Source organism: Centruroides vittatus, unplaced genomic scaffold (genome assembly GCF_030686945.1).
Source record: "Centruroides vittatus isolate TY-2023 unplaced genomic scaffold, ASM3068694v2 contig_983, whole genome shotgun sequence".
Taxonomy (NCBI): domain Eukaryota; kingdom Metazoa; phylum Arthropoda; class Arachnida; order Scorpiones; family Buthidae; genus Centruroides; species Centruroides vittatus.
Genome location: NW_027122654.1, coordinates 201003 through 216600, shown reverse-complemented (window position 1 = coordinate 216600; position 15598 = coordinate 201003). Strand labels below are relative to the sequence as shown.

At 30.1% G+C, this 15598-nt stretch overlaps 2 protein-coding genes across 4 annotated transcripts in view; one reads left to right on the top strand and one right to left on the bottom strand.

Moving 5' to 3' along the window:
• The first annotated feature begins 10 nt into the window (after positions 1 to 10).
• On the top strand, positions 11 to 3454 carry LOC136985941 (pleckstrin homology domain-containing family O member 1-A-like). Of its 3 annotated transcripts, none has more exons than XM_067283356.1 (8): positions 11 to 125; positions 975 to 1121; positions 1396 to 1533; positions 1605 to 1760; positions 2036 to 2164; positions 2234 to 2310; positions 2381 to 2786; positions 3212 to 3454. In XM_067283356.1, exons 1-8 carry the CDS (start codon positions 120 to 122, stop codon positions 3368 to 3370), a joined length of 1218 nt encoding a protein of 405 aa, XP_067139457.1. In that variant the 5' UTR covers positions 11 to 119; the 3' UTR covers positions 3371 to 3454. The 3 variants fall into 3 exon arrangements, with proteins under 3 accessions (XP_067139457.1, XP_067139455.1, XP_067139456.1); XM_067283354.1 differs by lacking the exon at positions 11 to 125 and adding an exon at positions 165 to 341; XM_067283355.1 differs by lacking the exon at positions 11 to 125 and adding an exon at positions 411 to 877.
• Positions 3449 to 15598, bottom strand: part of Cbp80 (Nuclear cap-binding protein subunit 1) — a 35384-nt gene continuing 23234 nt past the window's right edge. Inside the window, exons 9-23 of the mRNA XM_067283353.1 lie at positions 14564 to 14633; positions 10926 to 11141; positions 10758 to 10855; positions 10355 to 10418; positions 10173 to 10283; positions 10027 to 10091; positions 9819 to 9956; positions 9633 to 9736; positions 4972 to 5091; positions 4802 to 4901; positions 4635 to 4728; positions 4451 to 4554; positions 4231 to 4333; positions 3915 to 4163; positions 3449 to 3849 (exon numbers count right to left, since the gene is read on the bottom strand). Of these exons, the coding sequence (XP_067139454.1) occupies positions 3736 to 3849; positions 3915 to 4163; positions 4231 to 4333; positions 4451 to 4554; positions 4635 to 4728; positions 4802 to 4901; positions 4972 to 5091; positions 9633 to 9736; positions 9819 to 9956; positions 10027 to 10091; positions 10173 to 10283; positions 10355 to 10418; positions 10758 to 10855; positions 10926 to 11141; positions 14564 to 14633 (1750 nt within the window). The 3' untranslated portion in view covers positions 3449 to 3735. The remainder of the gene's footprint in view (positions 3850 to 3914; positions 4164 to 4230; positions 4334 to 4450; positions 4555 to 4634; positions 4729 to 4801; positions 4902 to 4971; positions 5092 to 9632; positions 9737 to 9818; positions 9957 to 10026; positions 10092 to 10172; positions 10284 to 10354; positions 10419 to 10757; positions 10856 to 10925; positions 11142 to 14563; positions 14634 to 15598) is intronic.

The following is a 15598-nucleotide window of genomic DNA, read 5'->3' as shown; positions in this document are numbered from 1 at the left end:
CGTTTCCGGCCATCCCGGGTAGTGCCATACGTCACGTCCGGTCACGTGTCCCGCTCCGTCTATCGATCTCGACGTGTTGCCGTCGTGCGTTTTTTTTAATATTGCCCCGAATCTCGAAAATGACGGTAAGTTATTTTTTACTCCGGCCGTCGGAAAGGGGAGAAGAGAGTTATTCTCGTGGCGTGGGTTGAAAAATTTATTTATAGAATAAGCAAGCGGAGGCGTGGAAGGATGACGAAACGCGCTTTATAGTTTTGGAATACCTGGTGTCGAGTATGAGATGCTCTTTGGTTAAACTGAAGAGAAGTAGCTACAAACTCGGAATCAACGAAAAATGGGAAGTAGGTAACGTTTTAACGGCGGAAAATTTATTATTATTATTAATTTTTTTTAAGAATTAGTTCGAGAAAATAACTTCGTACTTGGCAACGCTCCACGTCGCCGAGTTAGCGAAAGATAAACACACTTAAAAACCTATCTTTAAAAAATTCTTTTAAAATTTATTTCCGCTATAAAAATAATCCGTGCGGCGGGGGGAAGCGACAGAAACTTGTCTATAACGGAACCGCGTGCCGTCACGTGACCCGATTACCAGGCGTCGCGGACACGTTCTTCGATAATACGAAGAATCGATGACGGAAGTTGCGTTTTTGAAAGTTTTTCGACGTGCCGACTCGGATTTTGCGCTTGACTCATCCGGATACGATACCGGTTGACTCAACTGTTTTAAAGACGAGAAAATGTGTTTCTTGTAATGTAGTTTCTATGACGTGAGCCCACGACGATTATTTAAACATCTGCTCGTGTTTTTCTGACCAAGCCATGTTCTAATTTCCCAATTTGTACGATGGTTAATACGTGTTTTAGTGTTAAACCGGTAAGAAGAGCATTTTATTTTTTGGTGTGGCTCTTTAAAGAAATATCCCGTCGTTTCGGGGATATTTTTACTTTTTAACATTCGTTTACGTTTCTAGGAAATTCCCCATGCGTCTTCCTTCGCCAATCCTAGAAAAGTAGGATATTTGAAAAGGCTAACAGGAAAAGGATGGATATATTCCGGTTGCTGGAAAGAACGATACTGTGTTTTGGATTCTACCAAGTTGTATTTTTACGAAAGCAGGGTAAGTAAATTTGCTCTAAATTATAGTTCATCATTAGGATTGCTGTAGATGAGTTAACTATAATGAAATTGTATCCTTGTAATTGAGATTGCCACGGCAAAAATTTGTATGTATCAGCTTTAAATGAGTAAGGGTGGATGACTCATCTGTTACAGTTTTAAGGTGGAAAAAGCCATGTGATTGTTACTAACACGATCTCGTGTTCAACACTTCTGTTACAGTTTTGTTTATTGTCCAGTTTACCAAATTATAGATTTTTGTATTTACCTTTAAGGATAGTCAAGGGAGAGAGAAAACTGCAGGGGTCATCAGTTTGGATTATTATGATCTGTGCGAAGAAGGAAGTGCAAAGGATAATAGGCGTGCCTCTAATGTCTTTGCCGTCGGAACTTCTGTCCGTGGTTTCTTTGACGTTAGTGTTTTGTGTTATATTTAGGTAAATTTTGTTAGCGTGAAGCAATTTATGCATTTGATAAATTTCAGAATAGACATCTGTTCAGTGCGGACACGCAAGAGGAGAGGGAGGAGTGGATCGCGGAGATTAGGAATGCCATTGAAGATGCCAGGGGAGGAAGGAGTAGAGCCGGCAGAACTAGAGCGGGTCACGGGAAGGGTTTGGAACGTGCCAATGAAGGTCTGGTGAGTGACTAATAATGCAATTATAGTGTGAATGTCAAAAATAAACTGTTAGGAGAGGATAAGGTTATGAAGATTTATCAAGATGTGAATTTAATTCTAACTATGATGATAAGCCTTTATTGCATCAAATCCTATTAAACAGGCTAGTAAATGAATCTGAAATCAATTATCAATGATTAGTTGAAGGATGAGATTAGAAATTTATTTTCATTTAATTTTCATATCAGATTTTGATAAAATGTTTGCAATAAATAAACACAAAAATATCATTTCAGTCACATGATAGTCAAGAGAACTTAGAAATTGATGTACCTTCATCCAATCTATTATTTAATATCACAAAAGAGAGGACAAAGGGACCTACCGGTCGACGCCTACCGCAGCGTAAATCAATGATGACCACAGTAAATATAACTACTTTTTTCTAAATAGTAGTAGAGCCCAAATATGTTAATTAAAAAATTTATTTACAGACTAAGAAAACCGAAATTGTACCTCAACGATCCAATAGTCTCTCTGCTCTGAATGAAATAGCAGAAGATCAAGAAACGTATGTATTACTAAATATTTAAAACAATTTCTTTCCAATTCTAGACGTTAAACGAAACTGTACATTTCAGTCACTCGGAGGACGATGGGAGAAATGTAACAGAAAATGAAGAAAGTGTTCTTCTCACTGCTCCCGAAATCAAATTACGTAAATCTGCCAGCTCAGAACATAATGCTTTCTTGCAAGAATTAGAGATGAGAGTCGGTGCGAGTAAACGTCATTCATCCAGAACTGCTGCCCCTCCCGAAACAATCGAATCCGAAAGTGAACTGGCAACGATCAAAAATGAAATGGAAGTGATGAAATCCAGAATGACTGTTCTGGTAACGCATGTTGAACATGTAGAAAGAAATGTCACTCACATACAAAAAGATCTGAATAAAGTACAGCAGCAAGTTGTCTGTGGCGAAGCCAAGGGTGAAAAATTAAGCAGTCGGACGGATGCAATGGAAAAACGTCTAAATTCTGCACTAGAGGTAAAGCACCGAGTTTAAAATAATTATTAATATCGTAAACTATAAAGTTTTTTCATACTTAATATAAATTTATAAATAAAAATGCATAGCTTAAGCAAAAGAAAACAAACAACTTTCTTCTTCAGAAGTTTTTTGTGCTTATTTTTGCACCAATGCCAAAAATTGTTTATAAGAAACTAGACTAAATGTATTAAATGTTTGCAAAGGCAATTATTTGACGAATTTGCATCATCATCATTTCAAACAAACACATTTTTCAAATATAGATCATCATCTTACAAAAAAGATAAATATTTATTAAAATCAAGTTTAATTTTTAATTTAATTTTTAAAACATCATAGGTGAAAAAATAAGCAAAGTTCTAAAACGAAGAAGAAAAGTACATTTAAATGTTTTATCGAAATGAATATTTTTTCTTTAACAGGAGATGCATGCAATGTGTGAAAATGCAAAACAGGCACTGCAAGAGGCTCAGGATACAAAAAATGAGTACTACAATTTGAAAGAAGAATTCAGAGAACTGTTACTAAAGATCAGAAATGATGAAAATAGAGCTATAATGGAACTATTAGAAACTATATAAAACTTTATCATCTATTTTTCTCTTGTATATAAAAATTGTTTTATGAGAATAAAGTATATAATACAATAGTTTATAAAATTTTAACATGTGTAAAATTCTTTATTTGGGACATAATTTACAGACTTCAACATTAACAAATGCATTTCTAGTTCATGGACTTTTAACAGAAAATTAAAAAGCCACACGGCATATCTAGTTCAATTTTCTTTTTCCTTTTTTTTTTAATAAAATAATGACAATTGATAAATATATGCACTTTCCTTTATTATTTTAGATATATGATAAGAATTACTATATTAAATTTGATGATAAGTTTTATGTGCAAAATGAAATTTTGAATTAGAAAAAGTCAATGCAATGTGGAATCAATTGTGTAATGCGCAGAATTGTTGAAATACCATCTGAATGTGAGGATCGATGTCGCTGGTAAATAATAGTGATTCCAGTGTACCGACATATTTAAATACTTGTTCGTGATGCTGAAAGAAAATTATGATTAGGTTGCATAACAATGATACAATTTTTCATCTGTTTAAAAACTTACGTGGAAAAATACTTGTTGTAATCTTCCTATTGTTGACTGGAACCAGAAGTCATTACATTTTGTACCATCAGACTCGCAACGGAGTATGTGCTCTGTCAAAATCATAATAAATCTTTGAAATATGATCAAAAAGAGATTCTTCTGGTCACTCTGTGCCGCTTCCAGCCTTTCTTCCATTCTTTCAATCATCTCAGCTGTGGGTTGATCTTTGCTGTTGTTACTTTTATCGTCTATATCCATATCCTCTTCCTGGAGAAGATAAAGAATTTTATTTATCATTATTTTGCAAATATTAAACTAAACTATTCTCATTTACCTTTTGTAATTTAATTCTAGCATCTTCTAATTCATTTTGTAATTTCTGAACATGTTTGATCATTTTCCTAATTGTTAAGTGTAAAATTTCCCAAACGTACGAACTGTAAAACAGAAGCATAAGCAATATTTTAATAAATTTTTGTTATTATCATAGAAACTTTTATCTGGAATATTGTAAATGACAAACAAATAAATTAATTTCACCATGTTATACTTACTTTGGAAATTCATTTTTCATTTCTTTAGAAAATATCCAATTAGCTACAGCAGAACATTCCACAATTTGGGTTTTTAAAAACTTATCAACTAAGACAGACATCATCTACATCAGCCAATAAATACATAAAAATTCAATTTAATAAATTTTAATATTTAAACTATATATATAAAAAAATATATAACCTGTCTGTGATTATGCCATAGTTCAAACATGCTTCTTAGTATACAAATCTGAGCTTCTTCAGAAGTTGCTAATGTCTTGAATACGTAATGAAATCTGAAACATTCATTTTGAGAAATTGCACATCAAGAAATTTTATTATTATTATTATTAAAAGAAAAAAACTTACTTTGCAATGGCAGCAAAAGAATGAGAAAATGATTTACTTGCTATATGTAGCAAAGTCTGGACAAATACATCTATTTTCAATGGATTGTGGGTTGGTTCCACTGTTAAAAAAATCATTTTATGATGATTTATGATAAAAACTAAAACAAAATAAATAAATCATGCAAGTACCATCATCTTCTTGTAACGGATTTGGTAAATCTTTAATGACAGTAAGAGCTTCTTCTGGAGTGCATTTTTCCTTGATTGCAGATGCTAACTGATGTGCAATAACAGTTCCTGGTAAAGAACCTGAAATATTTTCATAATTAATTTACAAAACAATCTTTAAAATAAGATATATTTTGTTATTTGATATCCATTTGAATAAATATTCAAAACTGCATTATGTACCAGTGACCAACAATATTATAACACACACCTTATGTTGTTGAGAACCAACTTTATTGCTTTAAACAAATGTTTTCAACCTGATCAACAGGTCATTGTCAGGTTTCAATTAGTATTGCCAAATGATCAGCTGAATTATTTATTGGACTATATTAAAGCTAATTAGATATAAAGCAATTTGGTAGGAGTAATCAGTTATGCCACTGTCTCACATTAAATTTTTAATTTAAGCTTAGAATATTATGGAGTTGTACATTTGAGTTCTGCCCAGAGTGGAACTTGAACCCACAATTCCCACTTATCATACAGATGTGTTGTCAGTTATGCTACCCTGACCTTTGTCGATCTTTGCTTTCAGAACAATTAATTAATTTAAATAGAGCCATACTGGTTACTCACTCTGCTTTTATCTAATTATTAAATTCATCATGAGATGGCAGCATAACTGCCTAATATCTAATTATTAAATTAGCCTTAACATAGCCCAATAATTATCCAGCAGATCATTTGGCAATATTAGTTTTTAAAGTTAAAAATATTAAAATGATAAATTTACATAACTTAAAATTCTAAAGTATGATACAATATAGCTCTTTAAATATCTCTGTATCTTATCTTTAACCTCCTTTTTTCTCCATGAAATACTAAGTTTGTTAAGATCCCCGAGCACCATTTTAGGAACAGTGAAGAAATGGGATAAATGTAATCATTTTTGACAAGTTAAAAATATCCAAGGTGAAGAAGACAGTTATGAGAAGAGAGGTTAAAGTTCATTGTGAGGAAGAAATAATTTCTTAACAAACATAAAAAAATAAGATGATAAATTTCATTATCATACTATTGTGAATTTAAAAACTATTTTGAATTTTTGAAATTTGTTTTTAAATTAATGAAAAATAAATTCAAAATCAAATTACAATAAACTCTCCTTATTGAAAATATGGATGTCATCAATTCTTTAATATTATCAAAATTAATGTGACTCAAAACATTTAAGTCAATAATAATAATAATAATAACTGTAATTATTAAACCATCAGATTATACATTATTAACTGTTTTAACACTGTAACAACTAAAAAGTATTCAAATAACAACACTGAGTAATAATAATAAACTAATATGAACCAAGTGGACTTGAATAAACTTGAAATTTTATCTAGTAAAAAAAATTAAACAATATAACATTTGATTTTATTAATTAAGATACATAATATTTACTAGTATACAGGAGAAACTGACTTTTTAAGTTAATTGCAGAAAGCAAAAAAATTAGAGAGTAACTTTATTTTAAAATATTTTATCACTAATCTACAGTATCTTTCACAAGTTTCCAGCAGTTACCTAACACTGAAAAATCCCAAATATAAAACGTTTTCAGCCCCTTTCTGGAAATTTAACTGCTGGAAATGTGTGAAAGGTACTGAAGATTGGTGATAATAATTCCAGTTTTATGTATAGTCTGTGTTTAAAATATTTTATCATATAAGATAAGTTATATAATGTAAAAATTATTGTATACTTATCATTTTTATATACTTTTTTCATTATTAAATTTATTTATTAATTATTTAATTATCACAATACAAGAATGCATATTATTCAATAATATTGAGTCATCACTTATTGTGAATATTTATTAGTCACAAAAGATAGTTTTAATGTACAATACATACAGAAGTGAGTTGAATTTAAAGCTGACTTTTCCTATCAGAGTTTGTATCACTAACAAATTTCAATTATATCAGCATGAAGAACAGTTATTAATACTGTCCAAAAATTGCATAGAAGTATGATGCTTTGTTTGGCTCCTGCTAGAGAGCATGGAGAAAATGTTGACTGCTGCTTGCTTACAACAAAATAGAAACTGATTGTAACCAACATTACATAGTTTCTACCATTTGAAAAAAAGCTCATAAAATATTAAAACAAGTGCATACTGAAACAGTTTTGACATGATTCCAGCATTTTATTGAATCAAGGCTTGGAATCAATCTTAGAGGAACAGGGCTAAAGACTGAAAGTGCATTGACTGAAGAACTCTAATTAATGGTATTGATATCATACAGACCACAAAGTTACCATTAATGAACTAGAAAATATGTTAAATGTTGTGTATAAAATTTTATGGACATTCCTGTGTGTGTCCATAGAATTTTGTACACAATATTTTGCAAATGGCATGCACTAGTTTTCAATGAACCCAACCCAACTTCTGATTCCTGAGCAGCAACACATTTAGATGGAAATCTGCTAAAAGTTGCAATACCTAGTAGCCAATTTTTTGGGTGACATTTTTGTAATCAGTTGTCATTGGTAATGAAACCTGGCTGTATCACTTTAATCCTGAGGACAAACAGGCTAGCAGTGTGGAATTCATCTCCTCTCATTCTAAAGAAAACAAGAGTTGCTCCATCAGCTAGCAAGGTAATGGTCATCATCATCTTTGATTATCAATGAGTAAGGTATCGACAACTTGTGCTGCCACATACAACAGTCACTAGACAGTACCCAGGTATGCACATAACATCTGCAGGAAATATACCAATCCCCATACCAATGGCTGACAGCTGCATTAAGATAATGCATACTTGCATGTTTTAATGTGATAATTAAGTATTTGGCAAAAAACATATGACGACTCCCAGATCCACCATAAGGCCCAGATTAACATCCTGCAACTTTTTTTATACTCAATACTGAACTTACAGGAAACCAATTTCCCATATACCACAGCAGTGGTCAAGCATCAAAAATGATTCTGAAGAATATCTAAAAGGATATACTAAGACATATCTTCCAAAACTAGTAAAAATGATGGCAGAAATGCACTGAATTCCATAAGAATACTTTGAAAAGATGCAGTTGCTATGCCCCAGAATGATTATCATGGAGTAAAAAAAATTTTAATTTGTTTTAACTCACACAAATTGTCAGAAATAAAATTGTAGAAAACAGAATATAATTGTAACAATTTTTTAATAATATATTATATACAGTAGAGCATCGATTATCCAACCCCCGATCAACCGTCACATTGGTTAACCAACTGCGTTCTAGTCGGCAAATTCAAATGTCCGCTAGTGATGTGGTGCTACAATATTTGGCTATGTCTTGGCTACTTTAATAATATTTTTGTTAAATTTTTGCATGTTTTAGCTGGCAACATTGACTCGACCATGAAAGGGAGGCCAGTATTTAAACCAGGCTTCATTTTCTATTTTCTTTATTTTTGTACTTATTTTGTGCAAAATAAAGAAATAATTTTTAATGATACAATAGCAACGATTATTAGTTTAAAAAAAATTTTGTTAGACTTAACATTGATGAAAATTCAATGCAAACCAGGCTAATAGTGATATACTAATATACTAATTACATGGGATATACTAATATACTATATTAATGGTGTATTTTTTCATACTTTCTGGTTGTCCGACCACCCCCAGTCCCCAATTGAGTCGGATAATCGATGCTCTACTGTATATCTGTATCTTTGAACATTAAAAACTACATATACAGATTATATTAAAATATATTAATTATGTGTGTAACATAAACTTCAAAATTAGTAAACAAAAAGTTAATTTAATTATTAGAATACAGAAGTAATACCAACAGCATCTCTGAATTAGGACGTTAATTTTTATTTATAAAGTTGATTTTTTTAAAATAAGATAATAAGATATTTATAATAAAATAAATTTATATTAAATTCTATAATTTTTTATTCTGTATGGAGATATTTTATATCTCGTAATTTAATAAATTATGAAATATAAATTATATCATTACTAAAAGATATAATTTTAATTATTATTTTTTGACTAGATTTATTAGTATTGACAATAAGTTATGCTAAAAATCAGCATATACTGTAAAAAAATTACACTGGAAATCAAGCACAAAAGACAAATTGTAACGTAATAGGTTTTTTCATTTAGAAACAATGTTGATGCAAGACGAATGTATTGAGATCACCCTGATGATTGTTTCACACATTAACAGGGAGAAGAATCCAACAACATCCATTTCACAAGTTACCAACTGAATGATTGTTTGCAAAGTTTAAGAGGACTGGTTGCATGGCCAACAAAGTGTGTTTTGCCACCTATAACCCAACATCTTTCAAGGTGTATGGAATGATTGTATCACCCACCTAAATTTGTGTGCAACAAGATGTGAACCACATCAAACATCTGAACAGTTATTTTTAGCTATGATGTGCAACTTAAGGGACATCCTGCATTACTTGTATGCATATATTTTAAAATCTACGATCATTTAAATATTAAACTAAAAATTGTTTAAAATAGTTTCTCTTTTAAATTAAATCTATAAACTACCATAAGATTTAAAATAAAAAATAATTGACCTTTTATTTGCAAATAATATATATAAAATATATGTTTAAAGAAAGGAAAAATAAAATTTCAACAAACCAGCTCCTTCTGTTCCATATTTATATTCTGGGGATGGTTTGCAGGGACGTAAATTTACAAAACTTTCTGGAGTGAATTCGACTAAGCACTGATGATAAGATAACCTAGAAAATATGACTAACAAACGTTAAAAAATAAATAATCATGAATTAATAAATTTCATACTTATTGAAATTTTTAACTTGCCTCAAACATTTCTGTAATGTTTCTGTGATAAATTTTACTTTTGGACTTAAAGGATCTAATGTTAAGCAATCACTCCAATCATCCCAACTCCATCGGAACTGGAAATTACTTAAATGATATGCAAACCAACTAGCAAACCTGGAAAATTAATTCAAATAATTAATATGTGTAAATGAGAATATATAGAAATTATTTGAAATCTTCTAACCTGTCTATACAATCAGTATTCATGGTATCTAGCCTTTCATATAATATTTCAACAGCTTGTGCCAACTGAATGTAGTTAAGGAATATAATAATTTTTTGTTAAGTATTGATTATTACAGGTAAGTGTCCTGAGAGAATAAAGGATACAACTTGTGGCATTGTGCTAGGCTGTAATTTACATAATTCTAATAAAAGAGAACCCATGCATACTTCTAAATATGGAGAAACAGGCAATTTGAATAGACTGGAAAATATTACCTATGAAAAATTTAATGAATTATATTTCAAATTATTCATTAAAAAGGTAATATATAAAATTTTAGACTTACTTCAACAATCATATATTCCAAAGGAATTTTATGTTTTCCAGGAAAGCTCAGCAACTGGGCAGCACTTGAAAATATATTGACACATATTACCATAAAGACAAATAATTTCGTTTTTATATTATTATTTTTTGTTTAAAAAAATAAAGGATGAATATTAAATGTTTTACAATATTATGTATTTAATAAATTTGCATTATATATTTATGTAATGTGTTTGTTAAAAGTATTTTTTTATATTATAAAGTATTTTATAATATTCTAATTATAAATATGCTACAGAACGATTCTACAATATTAAGTAAAATAAAATTTAACTACTATTTTGTTTTATAAGAATTACTTTAATTTGTTTATTTTAATCAGATAAAATTTTAATTGATATAAAATATATGAATTTATTTACCATTCTTTTCTTTCTTCAAAATATTTTTCTATTATTTTAAATAATTGTTCTTCTATTAAAAATCTTTCAATTGAATGTGCTCCAGGCAAGACAGGACCCTGCATTGTAGAAATAAATTTAAATTCACTGTTTAAAAACATATATTATGATTTGTAAATTTAAATTCACCTCTGGACAGTCTGTATAATCAAACAGACGGAAAATAACTGTTGGAAAAGGATATGTGCAGTCGTCTTCATGAGGCATGGGAGTCAGCTGTGGTAAATTATGCTGGAGGGCCTCACACAAGATTCCATCAAAACCCATGTAAGGACGTAAAATATGGTGTTCAACCCATTTTTCAGAGCGAAGCTTACTAATCTGAGCCCAAAGGCAATCTAAATACTATAATGATTAATGGTAAATTATTAAAAATTACAAATAAATAAACTAATGTTAAATCATAAAAATATATGATATGCTTTTTGTCTAGTCTTGGTATAAACTTGTGAACACAATGTTGGCCTTTCTTTATTACTAGACTTATTACACCGTCACTTGACACAAGATCAGTCTTAGAAAATCACTTTATAATATAGAAATAAAGTGATTTTCTAAGGCTGATCTTGTGTCAAGTGATGGTGTAATAAGTCTAGTAATAAAGAAAGGCCAACACAGTGCTCACAAGTTTATTACATAAAAATATAGTTATAAAATATTAATAGCATGCATTTTTTATTAATATTAATGATACTTAACACAAAATTTTACTAAATGTTGTTTGTATGGAATTAATAAAAAATAAATACTGATAAAAAAATTATAATTAACATACATATATAGAAAAATCATTTGCTTTTCAATGATTTATTGAAATTATTTTAATTAATATTTTTTATGTAATCTATTTATTTTAAATATGGAAGATTATCTTTTTATTCCTAATAGTTTTTCTTATTCTTAAATTTTTAAAATTTTATATACTTTTCAAATATAGTTTTATTTTATAACTAATGTTTATAAAATTCATTTAATAAAAACTTAAATTTCTAATTAAATTAAAATTTTATCTCCTGAATATTTTTTATTAAAATTGGAAAAATGTATCTAAACAACTAATGTCAGAGATAATTTCTAGGTGAGGTAGATAAAACATCATTTTAACATTTACATAACAAGAAAAAAGTTAAGATTTAGTCAAGCTTATAAGAATTTTAAATAATGAAAAAGATAGTTATGTAAAAGAATGATTAAAGAGCATTTGAGATAGCTGAAGAGAGATTGAATTTTTTGTTAAAATTGATAATTAATAAGGATATTAAACTGAAATATCAGAAAGAAAAAATTTTCATCTCATCTATTTTCTATACAACAAACTTGTCATTGATACTTTACTGTCTGATCTGTAAAATTGCAAAGAAATTTTGGGGTTTTAGCAGCTTTTTCACCTGACTGATTTTTGGATTTATCCAGAATTTTCTGTGTATGTGTAAAAACTTATTCTAAAATTTGTTGAAAACATCTTAAATTTTGGTTAATAATTAGTTTTTTTTTAATTTTAGAGCCACCACAAACTACAGGAAGCGTGAGCTAGTGTATGCTCGGTCGTGCTCCCAAGCCCCACCTTTTTTCCCATGAGGCTATGAGTCATTTTTGCTAGGTAAGCTACATGGGCACGAAGCAGCTGCAAACTACACAATATTTGCTCGTGTAACGTAGTCCTGTAAGGAACTGAGTCCTAACGTTATTTTTATTTTATTATTATTTCTGTTTTATTATCTTTTGTTTGGGGTTTATGTTTATTTAGGACAAAGGTTCCCCACCACTCTCTTGTTAGTAATGAAAAATGAAGATAAAACAACTCACCAAGAAATAAGTGTCGTAGGAAAAATCTTGCGCACTTGCGCTGCCCGGCGGAAGTAACAGTCCGCAGAAAAAAAAAATGGAGGGGGAGTCCCCACAATCACTAGTAGAGAACTACTTGATAAACCGTCTTAAACATCCCAGAAAATTATGATAAATATTTTGTAAACGGTTTATAAGCTTTGTCGGAAACTTAAAGCTGCCAGAAAAAAAAGTTAATGTTAGCAACTAAGTATGTAAATAAGGGGAGTAACCCAGCTCAAGTGTGACGTCACCTCACAGTATAAAACCCGTACGTTAACCGAAGAAGGAGAGGTGAATTCCAAATCGAGGCGACTGTGAGAGCGAGGTAGATTCGAAAGCGAAGTATTTTCTGATAGAAGTCCAGATTGATAATTGGACGATCCAAGGTGCTAAAGAGGAGTTCGATTGACGATTTGACGATATCGAAAGTATTGAGGAAATAGTTTTCTTCGTATAGTGAGGTGACGGATAGACGTTTAATTAGTAAGAGATATTGTTCATAGTTTCTAACTATTTGATTGTCGAATTTCAAGGGGAATTACTATTAAGTTAAGCTAAGTAGCTGAGTTTATTGTCGGGTTGACTTGTTGATTTTCGTTAATAAATTTTGTTTGGCTTATTGACATTTGTACGTAGTACGTTCTAGTTATTAATTAAATATATTTGAACTTTTGATTTGACTTGGTATTTATCGTTATTATTACTAATCTTTCGGAGCACGCTTAAAAGCCCAGGCCTGGCAAACTAATCTCGAATCCGCGTAAAGTACCCGTTAGGTTAACGGAAGTTTCACCGACCGTAATTATAGTCGGTTTCCTAAGATACTAAAATTAAGTACTTTACAGTCCACGTGACGTGGATTCCACAGATGTAGACTGGCTATAGAACAACGATTTTATTATAACCTATACTTCTAATCAGTCAGTTTTCGTTCCGAACTTTGAAACAGCATGGGAAAAACATGCCTACTAGTTAAGCCTAGTTAGGATTAACTAGCCGAAAACTATTTATATATAACTATTTACTATTTATATACAACATTTATACTATTTTCAATACTGAATGTATTAATCATGTAATTTATGTACATCGATAAAATTCTATTATTTCTTTTTCGACACGTGACATGTTCATGTAGTCATCCATCTTCCCCGCTCTCTCTTGCTGTTGAATTCTGTGAACAGCAAGCATACCCTCGTATTGCTGTGCTAGCAAAGGAAAAACTGCATGGGCAAGAAGAAAGGGGCGGAGCCTTTGATGTCATCAGTTGTGCTAGCGTTTTGCTCTTGCAAAGCGTTAGTTTGTGGCAACTCTTATATACCAGATGTTATTTTTAGTTATTTAAACAAAAACCTGTTCTTAAATTTATATTTTTAATAGTTTACTTGTTTATGCAAAAAAATCATAATTTTTGTATAAATTTTAAAAATAAACTACAGTTGATTTCAATTCATGTCTACTCCCTATGGTAATACTAAAGAAAGACTGCAATGAACAAATCTCTTCCATAATTTCGCAATACAAGCTGGATTCTTTTTTTACTTAAAAAAAAAAAATTAAATTAAAATGAGCATTTTAACTCCTTAAAGCAATAAGTATTTGATAAAAAATAAAGTTTTTGGATTGCAAATATTTAGTATTTACAAATAGACAAGCTATGAGAGATATGAATAATAAATATACATATTAGTTTAACTTACAATTTTGAGACGAACTCCTCTCTCAAGCAAACTGATTTTAATGAAAAATATTCATTTTAATTTTTATAAATGTTGCATTTACAACATATTCATATATCTGATATTATACCTATTTTAATGAAAATTGCATATTTCTGATTGGTCGTGAAGAAAAATTTATTGTGTCGACAAATAATGTATTCATTTATAATATTTACTATTCTATTATTAATTAAGAAGTATTAATAAAATAAAATATACCTCTTCCTGAGGATGAGGACAACTGTTTTGCCAAACTTGTAATGCTGGCAGGTGAATTTTCTGTCGTTTGCTAAAAATATATTTAACAAACATTTAAAATTAATTCTTTTATAAGCTACATAAATTGCATTTCATTATAAATAGAATGATGATACATACGTGAAATGTAAAATATATAATTAATGTTAGACACAACAATTACAATGTTGAAATTTGTAATGATTTTTATTTATTTATTTTTAAAAGCAATTTCATGTATGAGTCATAAATTTGATTCGAATTGGTGTGTGGATATGCATAATTTTTTAAATTGAATTCCATGGAAGTTCTACATATATCAGGTCAGTCCATAAGTTCATGCGTATTTTTATCTACAAAAAAAGCAGCAAAAAATTTTAATTAAATTTTATTTCAATCTATAATGTATTCACCATTATTTTGTACAATTTCTTGCCATCTTGATGGTAGCTTTTTAATCCTGTCTTCGTAAAATGATTTCAGTTTTGAATCAAAATATTCAGAAATAGCCTTTTTTACATTGTTCTCATCCTCAAAAGTTTTCCCTTTTAAAAAATTCTGCAAACTGCGAAAAAGATGATAATCACTGGGAGCAATATCTGGCGAATATGGTGGATGAGGTAAAATTTCCAAGTTGTAGCTTTCAAGTTTCTGTACAGTTATTTTTGCAGCGTGTGGTCTGGCATTGTTATGCTGCAAGAGAACCTGCTTTCTGTTCACTAACAACGGTCAATTTTTTTTCAATTTTTCACTTAAACGCTCTAATTGCTCATAATACATTTGAGCTGTAATTGTTTGATTAGGTTCTAACAGCTCAAAGTGAATTACACCTGACATAGCCCACCAAACAGACAAAAGAATTTTTTTTGGATGCAACCCACCTTTTGCAGTCGGTTTTGGCTGCTGGTTGCGATCCATCCATTGTCTTTTTCTCGTCACATTATTATAGAGGATCCAATTTTCGTCTCCAGTAACCAGCCTACCAAGAAAAGGTTCTAAAGCAATGTGGGATAAAAG

What these genes read in the sequence shown, in the direction of transcription:
- LOC136985941 (XM_067283354.1), top strand. Translation starts at nt 276, where the DNA reads ATGAGATGCTCTTTGGTTAAACTGAAGAGAAGTAGCTACAAACTCGGA. An exon ending in CTGTCCGTGGTTTCTTTGAC is followed by an intron (nt 1,534 to 1,604) that starts GTTAGTGTTTTG and finishes GATAAATTTCAG; the next exon opens with AATAGACATCTGTTCAGTGC. An exon ending in AACGTGCCAATGAAGGTCTG is followed by an intron (nt 1,761 to 2,035) that starts GTGAGTGACTAA and finishes ATATCATTTCAG; the next exon opens with TCACATGATAGTCAAGAGAA.